Source organism: Scomber scombrus, chromosome 8, assembly GCF_963691925.1.
Source record: "Scomber scombrus chromosome 8, fScoSco1.1, whole genome shotgun sequence".
Lineage (NCBI taxonomy): Eukaryota > Metazoa > Chordata > Actinopteri > Scombriformes > Scombridae > Scomber > Scomber scombrus.
In genome coordinates, this window is record NC_084977.1 from 7,984,717 (window position 1) to 8,002,728 (window position 18,012).

The 18,012-nt window shown below is 38.1% G+C and overlaps 2 protein-coding genes across 3 annotated transcripts in view; one reads left to right on the forward strand and one right to left on the reverse strand.

Moving 5' to 3' along the window:
• The window catches only part of shroom2a (shroom family member 2a), a 34,295-nt gene extending 20,196 nt beyond the window's left edge, over positions 1–14,099 (reverse strand). Inside the window, exons 1-3 of one of the 2 annotated variants that reach the window (XM_062423773.1) lie at positions 13,943–14,099; positions 11,571–11,781; positions 1,538–1,686 (exon numbers count right to left, since the gene is read on the reverse strand). In XM_062423773.1, the coding sequence (XP_062279757.1) occupies positions 1,538–1,686; positions 11,571–11,777 (356 nt within the window). In that variant the 5' untranslated portion in view covers positions 11,778–11,781; positions 13,943–14,099. Of the gene's footprint in view, positions 1–1,537; positions 1,687–9,972; positions 10,250–11,570; positions 11,782–13,942 lie in introns of those variants that run through there. The other variant, XM_062423774.1, reaches the window with a different exon arrangement.
• Positions 14,100–14,590: 491 nt separating this feature from the next.
• On the forward strand, positions 14,591–17,895 carry LOC133984571 (synapse-associated protein 1-like). The gene is made up of 9 exons (XM_062423982.1): positions 14,591–14,945; positions 15,058–15,176; positions 15,274–15,340; positions 15,509–15,582; positions 15,693–15,832; positions 16,034–16,185; positions 16,512–16,567; positions 16,705–16,849; positions 16,971–17,895. The coding sequence occupies exons 1-9, from the start codon at positions 14,741–14,743 to the stop codon at positions 17,096–17,098; spliced, it is 1,086 nt and encodes a 361-aa protein (XP_062279966.1). The 5' UTR covers positions 14,591–14,740; the 3' UTR covers positions 17,099–17,895.
• Positions 17,896–18,012: the final 117 nt, after the last annotated feature.

Consider the following 18,012-nt stretch of genomic DNA (forward strand, 5'->3'; position numbering starts at 1 on the left):
GTTTAATATCTCTCTTGTAACCGTACCACACCCTTGGAAAGACGTCACATTATGTGGCTAAAAACGCTAACCGCTAAAAGAAAGTAAATTCTCATTACTTGGTTCAAAGCCACTAAAAACTTGGTTTCAAATCTTGAAGTATTTTCTAGAACATTAAGCTGTTGTGTATAAATGAACAATCAGATTCAAAGACAGGAAAATAATATATTCTGAAGTTTCAAGAATTTTACATTCAAAAATGCTAATCTGCTTAATCTGGACCATGTGGTTGCGGCTGATTTGATCGATAGTGTCCGGCAACATGAGCAAACAACCACAAAACAGTCATCAGATTGTGATTCAAGTGTTTGCTGAATCACGATTGGTGCTCAGCAGTGCATGACATCACATTTTTCCGATGCGAGTCCTCACAGAAACACAAATACTGAAATCTCTCATGTGAAACAAACAAAATCATTCTAACTTCGCAGGAAAATTGAGTGTTTATCTTGGACCCAATCGCTCTCATACTAACTGATTGAGAAAATATGATTTCAGAGCTTTTATGTCTGTAAAAGTAAACTATACACAAGTTTATGAGTTTGAATTACATTTCATCTAATATTGTTACAGACAGTAGTGCCTCCTTGTATTTAGATCCTGTAACAGACATGTCTATTGAGAATAAAACACAATGAGTGAGACTCCATGCCACGTCCTTGTGGAAAGATAAATGGTGAGAGGACTTCCTTGTACGGTAGGATTTGTTCAGGGATTACGTTATGATATGATACAATACAGAAAGAAAGCCAAAGAGAGACAATGAGTCCGGTGTTTCACACACAGCAAGGCCATTCGTAGGAAGGCCTCCAGGACTCAGTTGACAAATGATTCATCAGTTAAACAAGATATGAATACCAAACAATACAACAGAGTCAATAAGTCACAAGGATTAGCTAAGGACAAAAAGAGTGAATGTAAGCACTTCCAATGGGTTTACTGTTCATCAACAGCGTGTTCTTTGGTCATTAACAAACAGTGACATGTGTGGTGTGAGCAGAGAGAACAATGCAAATTAGACATGCCTTATCACAAAGGGAGTGACACTAACTGACGAAGTGGTTTTCTGAGCCGATAAAAAAAAATAAATCTCAGTGTCAAATCACGACATTTGCATCATAACTTCCCTTTGCTTAACGTTCCCATACATGCCTGGGTGGGTTCTATAATTGGGTGAATGATGTCACCCACAACGTTTCTTCAACCTAAAACAAATGTATGACAAAGCAACTCCTGCTGACTGCAACCCAGAACAACCTGGCAAAACAGGAACATCCAGCTCCCGAGAACTTTACCGTGATGGCTACAAATCCCAGAAATTGTCAGCTAGTCTGCAGACAAACAGCTGCAAGGGCTAGGATCCTCCACCTCCACTCCACCTCCGTCACCTTGGTTTGTTGGAGAGGTTACCATGGTGACTTGTTAGGCTAAGGGAGGGGGAGGTGCACCTGTGACAGCAGCAGATGAAGGAGGAGGGGACAGTGAATTAGTTAGGTACCTTTTCACCACCAGACTGAGGGTCTTGTGGGAGCCTTTCACTAGGCAGATTGCCTCCTGTCTGTAGCCACTCAGGGGAATCTCGTTGATGTTGACAAGCTCGTCTCCCACCTGGAGACTCACAGCTGCTGCCTTGCTGCCCTCCTCGACCTGGAGAATAAACAGAGCAGATAGAAAACAGAGAGTTAAATACACCATTTTACAGAGAGCAAGTGAGATATACGGGTAGTACTTCTTGTTTTATCTCGACACTTCCTCCATACAACCTGTTTCCATCACTATAATATAATCAGGCCTCTGCATTCAACTTAGGTAGAGCTACAGAAGAATAAACTTAGGAAATAACATGCTAGACTACCAGTAGCTAACGTGAGCTCACTTATTTGTGTATTACATAGAGTTCATACTTAAAAGCTTTCGTTTGATACAAACAAATTTGGCCTGTTGACACTGTAGAAACGTTTTAACTTAATAGCTTTGCCAAGTCCAAACACACCAGCACTGATTTCTGTTTGAATTAACAAGAAATGAGGATGACATACTTGAGCGCCCTGTGGGGCAGGTGTGTGAATTCAACAGAAACGAGATGACATCACTAGGTCCCTCCACAGTGTTGTGAAAGGGAATAAATAACCTCATACGACCTTACCTCGGTGCTACTTACTGCTTCTCAGCACTTAACCAGTTGCTTACATTACTGGTAGCAATGTAGCATGACGGAGTACAACGATAATAAGGTGAGGTGAGGACAGGGGGAGGACATCTGTCTTTGTCTGACAAAATTAAAAGTTAGTTGGCTTCCCAACACATTTTTAAAAAGATGAGTAAAAAAAAGTACAGAGCACGAACAATGATTAAAAAGAGCAAGGTACTAAGACAAAGTTGACTTTGTTTCACCATTGTCAAATTACAATTATTAATCTTACAAAGACACACAGATACCTCATTGCTACGCATCTTGCAAACAGCAGTTTAAAAATAGTGTCTTTCACTCGCTTCCAAAAAAAATATGTGCACTAGCCAAGATCTTTACGACACGAGATGGTGTTGCAGTCTTCATTCTGGGAAAACACTACCAATTTTGTCCACAGGGGCCACTAAAATCAAAGCAAAATGAAAGTTCCTTGTACTAACTTTTAAAAACAACATTTTAGTCAATAAAATGTCATGTAATTGTGAAAAATTACCATCACAATTTGCAAAAGCCAAAGGTGACGTCTCAGAATTGTTTTTGAGAAGCTGGAGCAAGAGAATATTTGGCATTTTTGCTTGAAAAATTACTTGAAACTAATCGATCAATGAACAAATCATTACAGTTTTCAAACTAAAAGATTTTAGATTAGGAATGAGATTCTTGTTTTCTATCTATACACATGACTAAAAAGCTTAAATGTAATAATTTCCTGTGTTTATTGAAGAGATGAGGATTGACACACTTTGCCAGTGTTGATTACAAATGATCTTCAATGCACCAAACCATCTACATGAAAGAAAATTATGTTTTAATTACTTAACAAAATGCTCATCATCATAAACCTATACAACAGATAATCTTTACAGCAGATATTTTAATATGTCAAAGCACAGCTGCAGTTATTAACATTAATGATGGCGTAACCCTGTTTACATTTTCCAAACTTATGAGTGTGTGTGAGTGGTAGATGCTAGATTTCAACAGCCTAATATGAAAAAAAGGAACTGTATAGTGTAATAATATGGCAGTCAACTTAGCAAAACCAAAGGGCACGTCTGCAAAAGAAAAATGCTTAAGACGTATGTGTGAAAAATGCACCATAAAGCCAAGATTCGCTTGTTGACGTTCCTCGCAGATTTTATAGGGTAACAGTGACAAAAGAAACACAGTGTTTATCAAAGTTAACAGCAGGTAGGCCAGTTTCTAAAGACAGGGCTCAAAGGCTATAAAAATACTTCAAAAAGCTGCTGTCCAAGCCAGTGGCATGATGTGAAAACAAACTGTACTGTTTGTCTGAGGGCAGACACCTGAAATAACACATCTGTCAAAGGGAGGTACAGTGAACTGCGTACAGTGGACTGATGTCAGCAACAGCTAGTATTGGCGTATCTCTGGAGACGACCCGCCGACTAAAGTGTCGACTCACGATATAAGATATTAAACTGACAGAACGACGGCTTCGAGCGAAGGTCTCTGAAGTGTCAGGTATACCGTACGTAAAAGGTCAATGCTGTCCTCGCACGGCTGAAGATAGTCAGACATGAGGTGCAAGATAGCCCGGCTCACTGTGGAAAGAAAAGCAGCGAGAACGTGCTTGGCAGTTGGCACATTAACACACAAAAGCCAAGCTCTGAAGCTGATAATCAGTTCTCCACTCAAACCTGTGAGAGGGGGCTGCATGACTCAACCACAGAGGTATGTGTACATTTACAGACCATTACGTCTTATATGGCCTTTATCCCCAGAGCAGAAAACCAGAGCCCAGATAGCACTAATCATACCCTCTTTTCATTTTTCTATAATACCGATTTTAAGGCAGGGTTAAGGCAGGGCAGACAGAGGATTTTTATTATAGCTGGCTAGATTCCTGAGATGATCCAGATATGGTAGTGTATTTTTTAAGAGAGACTGAATCACTCACTGATACTTAGTGTAGGTTACAACGTCTAAAATGGACACAAAACACCCCAGTTATACTGGAAATGAGAAACCATTCTCACTAGTTAACAGCAGGATGAATAGGAACATGAAATGAACTTCACATTTAGGTTAACTGACTATCCTTCACATGGGTAAACTAGTGATTGTGGCTTTTGCAAGATTAAAAGGTAGGATTTTAGATAGAGATGTCAGAGACAAGGTAGCAAACTGTATTAAAGGGTCAGTCTGGAGCTTTTGTATATGTACTTTTTTTTTTTTGTCAAACAATTCCCATGAAAAGACCAAAGCCCACATTGTGTTACTCTATCTCTCAGTACTTTCTCACTTCTCTACCCTACCTGGGGACTCTGAGCCAAGCAAAGTAAATCTTTTTATTTAATTTAAATAAGTCATAAATATATACTTTCATTTCTGAGAAAAAGGCTCTGTAATTTCCCAAAACAGTAGGGCGCTGTAGTGTTTAGCAAAGACTACTCAAACAAAAGCAAATAGTTCATTTACTAGGGACTATTTTCAGTTGCGGATGAATTCACATTTGATGGTCCTGTGAGTATTTACGGCAGCAGGACTAAGTCATGGGGTTTGTTGACAAAAAAGAAAAATATACACTGTGTTCAGGTGTAAACTGTAAACCTCGGTTTGACTCTGAGAGATGGGATCATTTCTATTAAGTTGCACTGTTTAAAAAACAATGTCTGCTACATTTTTGGAATGGTTGCAAAGCTGGAGGGCACATAGCTGACCTTTAATGATATTTAAAAGCTTTTTACTTGAGGTACTTGTGACATAACAGCAGAATATAATTGATTACATAGTGTCTGGGACCAAATTGGTCTGCTGTGCAACTATTAGTTGTAGTTGAGACTAGGCAGGCAGGAATGGTGAACTGCGGCTACAACTAAAGAATCAGAGGAAGTTGTCAGTAATTCAGCGGAACCAGGTGGAGAATAAAACTGAGGGCAAAACTAGGTTTCAGCACATGTAGATCTGATGAGATAACTAATTGTGTTGCATTTACAGTGCATACAAGAATGATGTCTTCAACATCAACAACAACATGCTGAGACATCTGTTGGAGGGCCCACGGCTACACAGCTGCCTTGCTTTTATTCAGAGAAATTTAACAGGAAATATGCCTCCACAGTAAAAAAGAAAAGAAAAAAGAATGTTAATAATATCAACAAATAGATTGTAATGGCAGCATTAGGTAAAACAAAATGGTTAAGTAAAAGCAATGTTTGCACAACATCAAGACAGGAGCTTCTTACTGCTTTTCCAAACATTTTTCACCATGGCAGCCCAATCAGCATGAGCCATACCGTGTCCTTTGTTTACCATCTTCCTCCAGGCCGTAATCAGTCAAGCTACAGCCATCCTGGATGCCTGAGTATCCTCAAAAATAGCCCTATGTCTCTCCATGGGACATGAAGGGAAGGATGTGGTGGTGATGGGGGTAAGGAATGTGTCTTTTCTGCTGACAGATGTGTGGTGCAGTGTGCTGACAGGGCACTGAACTCAGACCTCATGTATGGTTTTAGGGGCTGCCTTCACACACATCATTGAGAGTGTTTCATTCCACTTTGACAAGCCACCAGCAACCACATAAACAAATTCACCCAAAGTTGACCTTTAGCTCCGCTTGTAGCTTTTTGAGCTTTTAGTTAAAGAGGCATCTGTCTCCGTACGACAGGCAGATGTTTTAAGCATCTGTCTTTCTGCAAAGTTCTTGCAGTAAATTACAACATTTGGTTGTAGTAAACCACGTTAGCCTGGACGCTGAGTTTGTTCGAGGAATCTACGGAATTTAAGCAGAATTAAATAATTAAATTGTATTTTAATTCACAAGATGGACATCAATGCCTTTGTCTATGATGGGAAGAATATTTTTAAATGCAGAATGATTAAGATGATTATATGAACTACATTGCTATATGTGTTATATGTTTTGGCTCCTTCATTTTCCCCAAAAGTCAAAGAGCTCCTTTTGTATTTTATTTGGAATAACAGGAAGCCAAGATTTAGCCTCTCTCTTATGTATTTACCTTACGATAAGGGGGGGTTAGAACAACCACATTTACAGTGGTACATCTGGGCTGCCCAGTTGAGGGCTGAAATGTTTTGGTTTTCTAGAGAGGTTGATCTGCCCTGCTTACAAACTGAATTGTTGTCCTCGGGGGGTTTGGTGCTGAATAGCTTTTTAGAAATGAAAAAACATAGTTAATCCTTCTGTGAAAAACACTGTTGTTGTCTGGCATCATGTAGATAAATATCTGGGTGACTCCCCCGTTGTTTATCTTGTTTAATCACCAATTTGGGGCAATGAACACACGGCTCAAAATGACATGGGATTTAAAACATGGTTAAGGGGATAATTAAATGACTGGATTTTTATGAGGACAACGATCTGATGAGCTGAAAGCAAGTACAATGTGCCACAGAAACATTACTTCAAGTATTTACAACTTAGACGTTTTATTCTGGCACACGGAAAGAATTCAAAGCAACAGCCTCCAATGTCCACACCGGAGATATTTTCCCCCAAAAAACTGTTTTAGCAAAGGGTGTGTTAATCAAAAATACAATATAATGGTGAAAGGGAGAGTTCAGTGAAACACTACATCTGTTAAAGTACCTCTTTTCCAATACTTCTAAGTCCTAAACTGTGTTTACTGAACATTTATACAATTGTTCTCTACTTAATCGAGAAAGTAAATGGTTGAGTCATGTCCATATCCACGTTGGAAAATGTTAGTTGTCCCTCTCTTGACCACTGTTTAAAAAACTTCAAGTTTGGGTACAAACTCCTTTGTATAGTTAGGAAGCAAGCCTCTAAGTTTTACAACGTCTGGGAAATGTTTTTGGAATTTCTTAAAAATGGGGACATTGAAAAGGCATTAAAGTGCAAAGTTATGGTGAAAATCAATCATCTGTTGTGAGGAATGTGTGCTGTACGCTGTTCTATGTTCCTCATAGTATTCTTATTTTTTATCTTTTATTCATTTGATCTATTTATTTTAATTTTCTTTTCACTGTCAATCTTTGTCTTTCTTAACTTGATTATTAACTGTTTATTTGTTTTTAAGGGATATTTTTATGATTATTTTATATATAGCCATATGTTCAATTTGGGTGTTTTAAATGTATGATCATATAATTATATAAAATCAATAATTATTGGTGTGTTGACAGGGCCACCGCTGATTCAGACTGTACAAAAGCCCATGGTAATCAATCCAGTAGTTGTGATATTTCAGACATTTATTGTCCACAGAGGATGAATCTTACAGATATTTTCCTCTAGTTTCGCCAGTAGGCTGACATTTGTGAAATGTCTCACCAACTTTTGGATCAATTGTTCTGGAATTTGGTGCAGGCATTCGTCCATCCCATCAGGACAAATCTGAATATCTTTGGACATCCTTTTTCTTTATACCTAGTGCCATTATCAGGTCAACATGTCAATTTGTGTTTAGTGCTAATTAGCCAAAATGAACATGCTAGCACTATTATGGTGAACACAGGAAACATTATACCTGCTAAAAATCATCATTGTCATTGTGTGCAAATTAGCATGCTAAACTTAGCATTTGGTTCAAAACACCAGATAGAAAGTTTCAATCACAAACCCTATGATTATCAAATAGGCTGTTAAACTAACACTTGAGTAAATGAGTAAGGCACAATTTACATTGTACTTGATGTTTGTGGTGAGGTTCAGTTACCTTGAGCTGGGAACCAAACCGCAGTACTTCACTGATATTGACTGAAATGTGAACCAAATATCAGATAAAAGCTGGCTTTATTTTTGTTCCACCATCAAAACTTTTTAAATAACACCAGCCCTGCACACCTCTCTGTCTCTGGAATCCCAGAGAAAACAAAGGTGGAAGCAATGAAAATGACCATCAAACAAAGGGAATTACCAAAACGAGCCTGAGCGCAGTTTAAATCTAATATGTTTTGGCATAACAAGGCACAATGGCCTAACGCTAACGTAACGCTTAAGACCGTTTACAATAGCATTTCCATCAAAGAGCATACTCTGAACCAGTCCTCCTTCTGAGCTCAATCAATAATCCTTTCAGCATTCCATATTCCTACCTCCAAAATCCTGACTCCCACAAATAAAAAACTATTCCAATATTGAAGTCTGTTTCCTGCCATGAGCCATAATCCTTTTCTCTACAAATCATCTGTGTTCCAGTGGTTGTGCAATCGGGACAGTCAAATCGAGCCCACAAAGATGTCGCACACAGGACTCAATAATTAGTAAAACCTGTTTACCTGTGGGGGTTTTATCGCTGCGTGTAAGAACAGACATTTTTGTGTATTTGGCACTCGTGTTTTAAGAGCCAAATATTTTCCTCCATATAAAATGGGATCCTGGCAGAGGAAACATATGTATGAGGTACATGCCCAGCTGTGTTGTGTAAAACAGGATTATTTAAGTTTATTGAGACTAAGGACTTTAAGTCCACGAAGACCTTGAGCATAACCTGAGCTATGAGTGGAATGTTAAGAATTTTAATTAGATCCAGGATATTTTTTAACCAATACTCTTACCCTCTCATCAAACTATGGGCGCTCTCTTTTCTATCATCTTTTCATTCTATCAATCTGTAAAAATGCATATGCAGCCAACAAAGTTTTTACATGTGTACTCCTCAGGTTACTGTGTAAAATACAGATATCCCTGCCAAGACCAACAGTGTGCTAACAAAGAAACAGAAAGGCATTTAATATTAGAACAAGATGTAAAAAGGGGATAGCTCATACCCATTTGAGGTGAGATGTGTAGTCTGACTAACAGCACAGTGGACTGTAGCTGAAATATGTTGCAGAAAGCTGTGAGGAACTTGGAACGCCACAATTCACATGGTCACCGCCGTGTTACATGTACATGCAGTACTCAGCGAGAAGGGGAACAGATTTGAACAATTTTAACTAGCGTGACTTGTCCATGTTACAGTGGATATGCAAATAGTGTGTAGCTCCTGACTCACTGCGGTTCACACAGATATTCCAGGATACAATGTGTCACTTTGAACAGCCTTCATGGGTGAAACTGCACTCCAAAGAAATAGGACATACAGAACAAACAGAATCAGGCAGTACATGCTTTACTATGTTGCTGTATGACCACATATTTATCACTTCAGTCATGTGTGCCATCATTAGAAAGACAAATGTTGGGAGTAAGAGGCCTTAAGATTCTTCTCGTCTGTGGACATACTGTGGGCATTTTGACTGCTTACACAATTGATTACTTGCATCTTTATCTAGTTAATAGAAATAACTCAACAACATACCTTTGAAAATTAGTGGCTATACTCGGTGCGCTGCTCCGAAAAAGAGCACAAATCACTAATCCTGACTTAATTTATCTCATCATGCCATTCCATCGGGCTTCGGGCTGTCACGGATAATTCACTACATTTAGAAAATCAAACAAAGCTCAAACATTCCTCCCCTGCTCCTGGTACCACACGCTACCCCTCCGAACTGAAATTTAACCCGGCACGAATTTGCGAGAAAGCAAAATGTCCCAGGTGGGAATCTAATAACACACATCGTGGCATGAGTGGCAGCAAACTAAACTCTGGAGCATTATGAATCCGTTTGACAAACCTGTGTTAAGGTTAGTCCATGACCAATTTACTTTATGAGATTACTGAAAATGTCTTCAAGTACCAGGGAGACTCTGGTGAGACTATAAAATAATATTTAAAGGGTAGTGAAAAAGCAGATGAAAAGTCAAGAGTGAGAGTGGTTCAAAAAGGTCTGAGAAATAAACGTCTCACCATCAGATGCACACAGGTCCACTTTTGTTGGTCCTTGGAGTAAAGATGTAGCGTTCAGTGACAAAACATTAACAAAAAAAAAAATGCTGCCAATATCAAACCCGAGAGCAGCAGTTCAGCTGGGCAATGATCCACCACACACTATTCAGCAATGTGACCTCACCATTTAATCTTATAGCTTAAAGACTTAAATGGTCAGAAATTCTCGTCATTAGAATCACATGCTTTCTAAAACCTGCCGTAATGGGGTGAAGGTGGTCGCGACTGTATTACTCTAAACCCATATGGTGCCTGTGTTCCTGAGTTTCAGAGTTTCACCCCCCTCCGAGCTGGACTTTGGACCCTTTTTAAAGTCAATACAGAAATGACGAACAAAAATCAAGCAGGGGCACAGCTCCTGACAAACAGGTGCTGGTATTTTACCATGTCATTAACTAGCAAGGTCTTTTGTGGTTAATCATTACACAGTCAACAGAGAAGTGAGGTTAACAGTGTGATTTCAGAGCTGATTGGGCTGCACTGTGATTAGGTGCACTCCCTCTTATTTGCACTATATGCCTTATTGTGGTTTATATCACCCATTTAACAAGGTCATTAAACAGGCTATAGTGCAAATTTTGTTGGAGGTCAATTTTTGAGAAACTCCAGTCTGATTTTACTACTCGCTTAGCCAAATGTGTAACAATACTCAGTCCAACATTGGGCCAAACAAACATGCTTTGACTACATAGATCACACTTTAATTAGGGACCGTTAACACTCTCCATGCCCAGATGTTTGTATGGATTTCAAAAATGAAGAACTGCACTGAACAGGCTCATGTCAGAGAGTTAAGAGAGATCATTATGAGTTCACAATATCAAAATTTGGCATTTGTCTCCTGTCATGCCCCCTCCTCCATCTTCTACTTTATTATCTTGTGTTAGAAAATGCTGTTAAAGTAGAGACAAGAAAAATGCACAGCAACATGTATGCCATGTAAGCAGTGATGGGTCGGGTGTCGGAGCAGTCAGCACCTTGTGTTTAGTTAGATGACAGCGACTCATAAAATAAAATAATCATCTCAGCTGGCTCTCAGGTCACTTCTGCCAAAACTGATTGAGCAATGTTACACTCTGCCAGACATCATCATCTGTGCCATTATGATAAAGGTCACATAATGTCATTTTTGTTCCTGGCAGACTGATGTATGAAAGGAATATGGAGGTGTGTGTTCAGTATTTACTTTTGAAAACATTTGATTAAAGAGTTTTAAAGTAGGTGGAACAATTGGACACTGGCAGTAATTGCTGTTGTAAATTCACAGCAAACACGCACCTGCTCTGACTCACATCCATTAACTTGTTAAACCTACAATTTCTGAACAGTGAGAGTGGCTGAATGCCTCGCCGTCTGTTGAAAGGAAACTTTTGTAGACATTCCTGAGTGCAAAGAGAGGTATCAAAAATGCACACTTTGATTAAAATTGACAATTTACAGATTTCTTTTTTATTGGATTTTGAAAGACACAACAAAAGGATTTCAGTCCTGCTCTTCAGGCAGAAACCTTGAACTCGCCACTTCAATCTCTTCTGTTTTAGAAAAAATAAGCGTCTTACCTTAGTTATGAGCAGAGGTTCTCGATGCTCCAGACCCCCTCTGAGTGTAAATCCCCATGGTGCACCTCCTGAAAGAAATACATCCACCAGCTTCCAGTCCTCCCCATCTCTGGTCCTCTGCTCCAGATCTCCTGATTTCTGCATCACATGCCAATGACTCTCTGCTTCTGTATAGCGTGGATCATTTTTGTACTGCTCAGCATCCATGGCACTAATATAGAAGTAAAGAAACACAAAGAGAGAGGGCATGTAAACATGTTCAGGCAACAGGTAATGATATGAACCTGTCCAAAAGTACGATTAGTCAGCATTGGCCAAATGAGACTGCATTTCTGGCCTAATCCTCTTTTCATTGTATACTGTCCAACCTGGGCACATGATCTGTACCAGTGCTATGCTGATGACACCCTGCTGTAACTCTACTGTCCTTGCAGCGTCGACTTCCTGCAGAAACAGAGAGCTGCTGGTAGGTATTCGCCAGCACATCACAATGATTCAATATTACTCACATTTCAGCATCTTTACTCTGGTTGACGAGTCAGTTTTTATGATCAAGATTTTACTGATCACTTTCACAGCTAAGCACAGTGTGGCCCCACGTTATACTGCTGATCTTTTAAGCCATTCTGAACCCAAGCATGACCTGGAAAGACAACCAACTGCTGTACAACCTAGACTCAAGAATAAAGCAACTGAGCATTTCCTAGTGGATGGACAAGCCAAACGAAATGATTTTAGGACTCACCTTTAGACTTGTTGATAAGTAAATGTTCAGTTCAATTATTTATTCTATTTAAATCATTTATGTCCTTATTACTTTTTATATATTACTTATGCTACCTTTTTAAAAACCTGACATTGTTTTGGACCATTGAGTATAAGGCAGCAACTAATGATTATTTTCATTATCAATAAATCTGTAGAATATGTTCTGGATGATTTAATGAACAATTTTGTCTACAAAATGATGGAAGATCATTATCTTCCATCATTTTGTAGACAAAAACTAATGAATATATTTCCCAGAGTCAAAGAGACTGTTTTCATATTTCTTGTTTTGGTCCAACCAATAGTCCAAAACCCAAAGATATTTTATTTAATATGACTAAACCAATTATCTGATAATAAAAACAGTTGCTGATTTATTTTCTGTCAATCAATTAGTTGACTATTGGTTGCAGCTCTAATTGTGTTTCTTATGATCATGTATATGTTTCAGTTTCGTCCACTATATACAGTATAGGAGGCAGTTTGATTGCTGCTTGCTCCATGGATCCCAATCCGTATGCTGCATTAAAAATAATACATATTGATCTTTAAGGTTTAGCATTTTAACAGAAAATACAAACTAATTAAGAATTAAAAGCCAAATTATTTTTAATTAGTATACATACAATTATATAAATATGTAGTTGTAGTAACATTATGAATTATACAGAATGCTTTTCATTTTGTTTGATCAAAAATGAACTCCAAATATTTAATTTTGAACAAATGCATCTTAACACACAGTTTTTGTGTATTAAACTAGTTGCTTTTGCTAACTTTATTGGCTTATTAGCAGCCTGTAGTCTTTCAACTAGCATCACATCAATTATGCATTAAACAAAAGAAGTATCACAAGTATCCAAATACCAATGGAGGATAAGCTTCTTAATAGCTTTTATGAAGAAATGGGTTTATTTTTTCAATATAAAGGATTAAATTAATTGAATCTTCCATTATAAAAGTTCTGCTTTGTTTTAATATTATTTGTTAAATACAATTGCAACACAAACGCCTCTCATTTTAAGTAATCAATCAGCATCATTTCAGAGGTTTAAGGTTACTGGAGGCATATTAAAGCCCTTATCAACGTCATTTTTTCCACTGAGACTAAAATTTATAATATAAAATCCGCAAATTTACACCATAGGTTTCTGAATGTTTGTAGCTGTTGGACTCTTGTTAGTCTAAGACTGCATATGTGCTAAGGGACTACCCTTAAACACATAAAATGAATGTATGATTGTTGATTTTAGTAACTTTGCCTATAATGAGATTTTATAGTGAATAAAAATGTATCCTTGTGGTACTAACTTGTTAAAATGTAACACTGCGTAAACACCTGTTGTCATACTCCAGACAGGCTGACTTAAACTTAATGCTCTTATGTGTGAGACAATTACACACAACATTTTCGAGCAGCACAATGGAAACCATCTTCGCATGTACCGACAGATAAGCAGATCTCAGCAGACCTGTTTATATGAAATAGGTAAACGAGTGAAACAAGCACTTTGTCATAAAACTAAACACTCGACTCAACAAGTACCCTCGCTTTTTCCACACTTCTTACACAAAACTCATGCTTATAAAACGTCTGACCTTACCTGGGAATTCAACTTCTGGATAAACCGGTGGACACAGTCGTTTGGTCGAGGGTGGCTCGCAGCTATCTCCCAGGTTTACGTTACACATACTTCATCTTTTGGAGCTGTTTTTCATTTCCAAAGGAATCACTTTTGTTGTTTTTGGTTATCCGCCAGTTGTTGTTTTTTTTGCGCACAGTTTCACCGACTACCAGTTTTTTTTCTCACTGTTGTTTTAAACACCGCCGTTCACTCCGTATCCTACTTAATGATACAAACCGACAACGACACACTGACACACTCAGGAGAGTTTAAATCAGCTAAGCTAAGCTAACCCCATCCATGGACAACAGGGGAGAACAAGTGTAGCAGCATTGTAGCCCAACTGCGCCATCTACTGTTAGCTTGCACACAAGTTAAACTCCCCCTTAAAAACCTGTTCAACTTTACACTTACAGGTATAAACACATTGTAACCCTCTGAATATATGCTTTAACAACATTTTCTGGGCGTGAAACACAACTAACCGCAGTGAATTGCTACGTGGCGAACTTTTAAATTGGGTAACTTTAGAGACGCTAAAACACAAACGTTTCCATGACAACTTACATTAATTTAAGGGTGCGCAGTAGGACCAAACTTAACCCAGTCGCGGAAGTGGTTTGAGTGTTGAAACGTCACCAGCTATTATTATGCTTTAGGCAACAGTGTTAAACTTTTGAAACATTTTGAAGCATAAAACTACTAAGGTCGCCTTTAGAGCATGTTCAAACACTTGTTTTAGCTTTATTCACAATATATTTACAATATATTTGAAGTATGTTTAAGAACTTGGGAACCTGGCTCGGGATAGAAAACGAAAATGGCCAAGTTAAAGAAGACAGCGAGTCTAAAGTTCTTGTTGACGGTAATGAAGACACGAATGATGGAATAAACAAACCGACTGCTGAAGCTGAAGTTGAGCAGAGCAGTGAGAAAGATGCTGAACCGCCTCAACTTCTTGAAAAAGCGAAGGGTTTCAGTGGTAAGTTTAGTTGATAGTTGATAAAGTACAGTGACTTAGTGCTAATAGTTGTGCCAGTGAATTTGGGTCCTCTGTTTCCTCTTTAATATGTGTTAAACTCGTTTCTTTGCAGGTTACGTTTATAATTTCGCCAGCAACGCCTCGAAGAAACTATCCCAGTCCGTGGTTGAAACAGCACAAACCTTCAAGAAAAGTGTGGAGGAGGGGAAGATAAATGGGATTATTGATAAGGTAAACTTCTCTTCCTGTCTGTTTTCATTTTAAATATGACTTTACCCTTTTTTAGAATCAAGAAGTATGGCCTAAAAATCCCCTCTTCCCTCCTCAGACCATTTTGGGGGATTTCCAGAAAGAGCAAGAAAAGTTTGTTCAGGAGAAAAAATCAAAACAGTCTGGTAAGCATTGAATATTTATTTATGAATGTATCCAGACATGTTGAATATGTCAGTTTTTACACTTCAGGCTGAATTTGACAATTGAACATTTAACAAGGTACATTGGCAGCTAATAAAAACTGAATCATATGTAAGGGCATATTACATGACAGTTTTCATTGTTCGTAGGTGCTGCTGTGCCCCCATGGGTGGGCTATAATGAAGAGGAAACCATACAGCATCAGATCTTAGCTCTCTCAGCTGTAAGTATAGTACATTCAACAGAAAACGTTTCTTTTGATGTAGAAAAATAGAAAAATTCTTCATCGATATGATGACATCAACTTTTGCTTTATTGGTTCATTTGCGACAGGACAAACGAAATTTTTTGCGTGACCCTCCTGCTGGGGTGCAGTTTCACTTTGACTTTGAGCAAATGTATCCAGTCGCCATGGTGATGTTAGAGGAAGATGAGCTGCTTAGGAAGATGCGCTTCCATCTGGTCCCAAAACAGTAAGAATGTTATGACACTGAAATAATACTCAGGGCTGTGTTTTCATCATGTGTGTCTCTGTGTGTTTATTAAAAATCAGTCATATTAAAAACAAAATGATTTTAGGTCTGTGCAGCACATGTGTGTGGTGGTCAATGGGATGCCTGTTGTATCATTCCAACATGGACATCACCACTATGTCCTTTCTTCCTTTTTTGTAGGGTGAAAGAGGAGGTGTTCTGGAAGAATTACTTCTACCGTGTGTCCTTGATAAAACAGTCAGCTCAGCTCACAGCTCTTGCAGCACAACAGGCTGCCGAGCGGAGGGAGGACGGCAAAACTGGGTCCAGTTCTGAGGACGTCCATCACAAGGGTATGTGTATCTGTAAGGCATTTATGTCAGGGGTAAAACCTAAGATAATTTATTTCAATTCAAAGTTTCTTAGGCAAAAAACAAAAATTGTTAAAAGAAACAAAAATATGCATCATATTTTACTGTTTAGTTTTGTGAAATAATCTACTTTGTAGACTCTGTGACCTGCATTGGACGATGTTAAATGGAAAACAGTGTTAAGAACTTTTCACATAAATAAATACAGCGCAGGAAGTCTTATAAGTAACAGTATGAGAACTTGAATATTACCTTCTTATTGTCTTTTCATATATTCAAAAGATAATGTGAGAAAAATGATTTTGCAGATGTAGATAAACGGAAAACTACCCCGGCCATTAGCACTTCCAAACAAAAGCCTGAGGTAAGAGACCTTTTTGTCCAACTTTTTATCATCATTCTACCATGAAATCCAAGAAAATATAGGTATCATTCTAAAAGCAGTGATTGGGATAGTAAAAATGTAATCACAGTGTGACCCTCATATTTCTGTAATGAAAGGATGAAGAGGAGATCTCCATCAGCCCGCCTGCACTGGAATTTGTGAGTGATGCTTTTGATTCATGCAAGATAAACGAGGACGACCTACGCAAGGAAATGGAACAGCTGGTTCTAGACAAAAAAGAACATCCAAACAAGCAACAGGGTACGTTTGAACCTTTTTTTGTTAAACTGAGTTATAATGTAATCAGTGCAGTTGCTTTTTGAAAGTTCAATGAGTGACTCATTGTGTGTTTCTTTTCTTTCTTTCTTTTCTATTTTTACAGAGGAGGCTACAGACTGGGAGAAAGAGTTGCAGGAGGAACTTCAGGAGTACGACGTGTTGCCTGATACTGAGAACTGTGATGACAACTGGGACAAAGAGATTGAAGAGATGCTTAAGGAGGAAAGTTAGGATAGTTAGTCAGACCATTTTAAGGTCAGAAACATATGCCATGTGTAATAATACATTTTAATATTTGGATAATATTTCAGGACCCTCTGGGAACTGTCAAGATAGAGAAATACAACATTTAAATGTTATCTCCATGGCCAGAAATAGAGGAGAAATGGTACAGAAGCTCAACAGAAACTGAATTTAAAAATGTGACTATGACTTTCTGTGGAAGATAAATGTGTATTGTACATCCTGATTAAAAAGTCCAGTTAATAAGTGAAGATATGCAATAACCCAAATACTGAAAAAGACAGCTTGTATGAATGCTAGACTACTGGCTTTGATGTGTCTTTGCGGCCATACTAATTAATCTGCTGCAGAAATATAATTAATTGAAACATTTAACAAAACGAGTATTTCAGCTTTAGTGGATTTCATGTGAGCCACAGAACACGTACGGTATATTTTGTAGCAAAGGTTATCCTACAACTGAGCCAATGTTTTTTTTCTATAAATGGAAATGATTTAATTGTGATATCACTCTTTAATGCTGTTGAATGACTGAACATGTATGTGTTTTATGAAATCAAATGCATTGTCTCCACATGCACACATACTGTAGATGCTGATGTAATGTGTGGATATGCCTGTCCAAACAAGCTGGGTGTTCTTCCTGTTTACACCAAACTTTATTCAGAAAAAAACTGACTCAAAATCCATTGTCTTTTGTGTTTATAGTTATTCAAACAGCAGTGTATTGTTACATATTAGTATGTAAATGTTTACATAAACATGAACTTTATTATTGCATTAAATGTATTGTCTTTTTTCTCTAAGTTGATACATGTGATTCTGTTATGTTTGTGTATGGGTTTTTTGCATAGAGGGGAAAAAAAGCATATAAAACCAAAGCATATCTTTCTCTTAGGTTA

What these genes read in the sequence shown, in the direction of transcription:
- LOC133984571 (XM_062423982.1), top strand. Translation starts at nt 14,741, where the DNA reads ATGTTTAAGAACTTGGGAACCTGGCTCGGGATAGAAAACGAAAATGGC. An exon ending in AAAAGCGAAGGGTTTCAGTG is followed by an intron (nt 14,946 to 15,057) that starts GTAAGTTTAGTT and finishes GTTTCTTTGCAG; the next exon opens with GTTACGTTTATAATTTCGCC. An exon ending in AGATCTTAGCTCTCTCAGCT is followed by an intron (nt 15,583 to 15,692) that starts GTAAGTATAGTA and finishes CATTTGCGACAG; the next exon opens with GACAAACGAAATTTTTTGCG.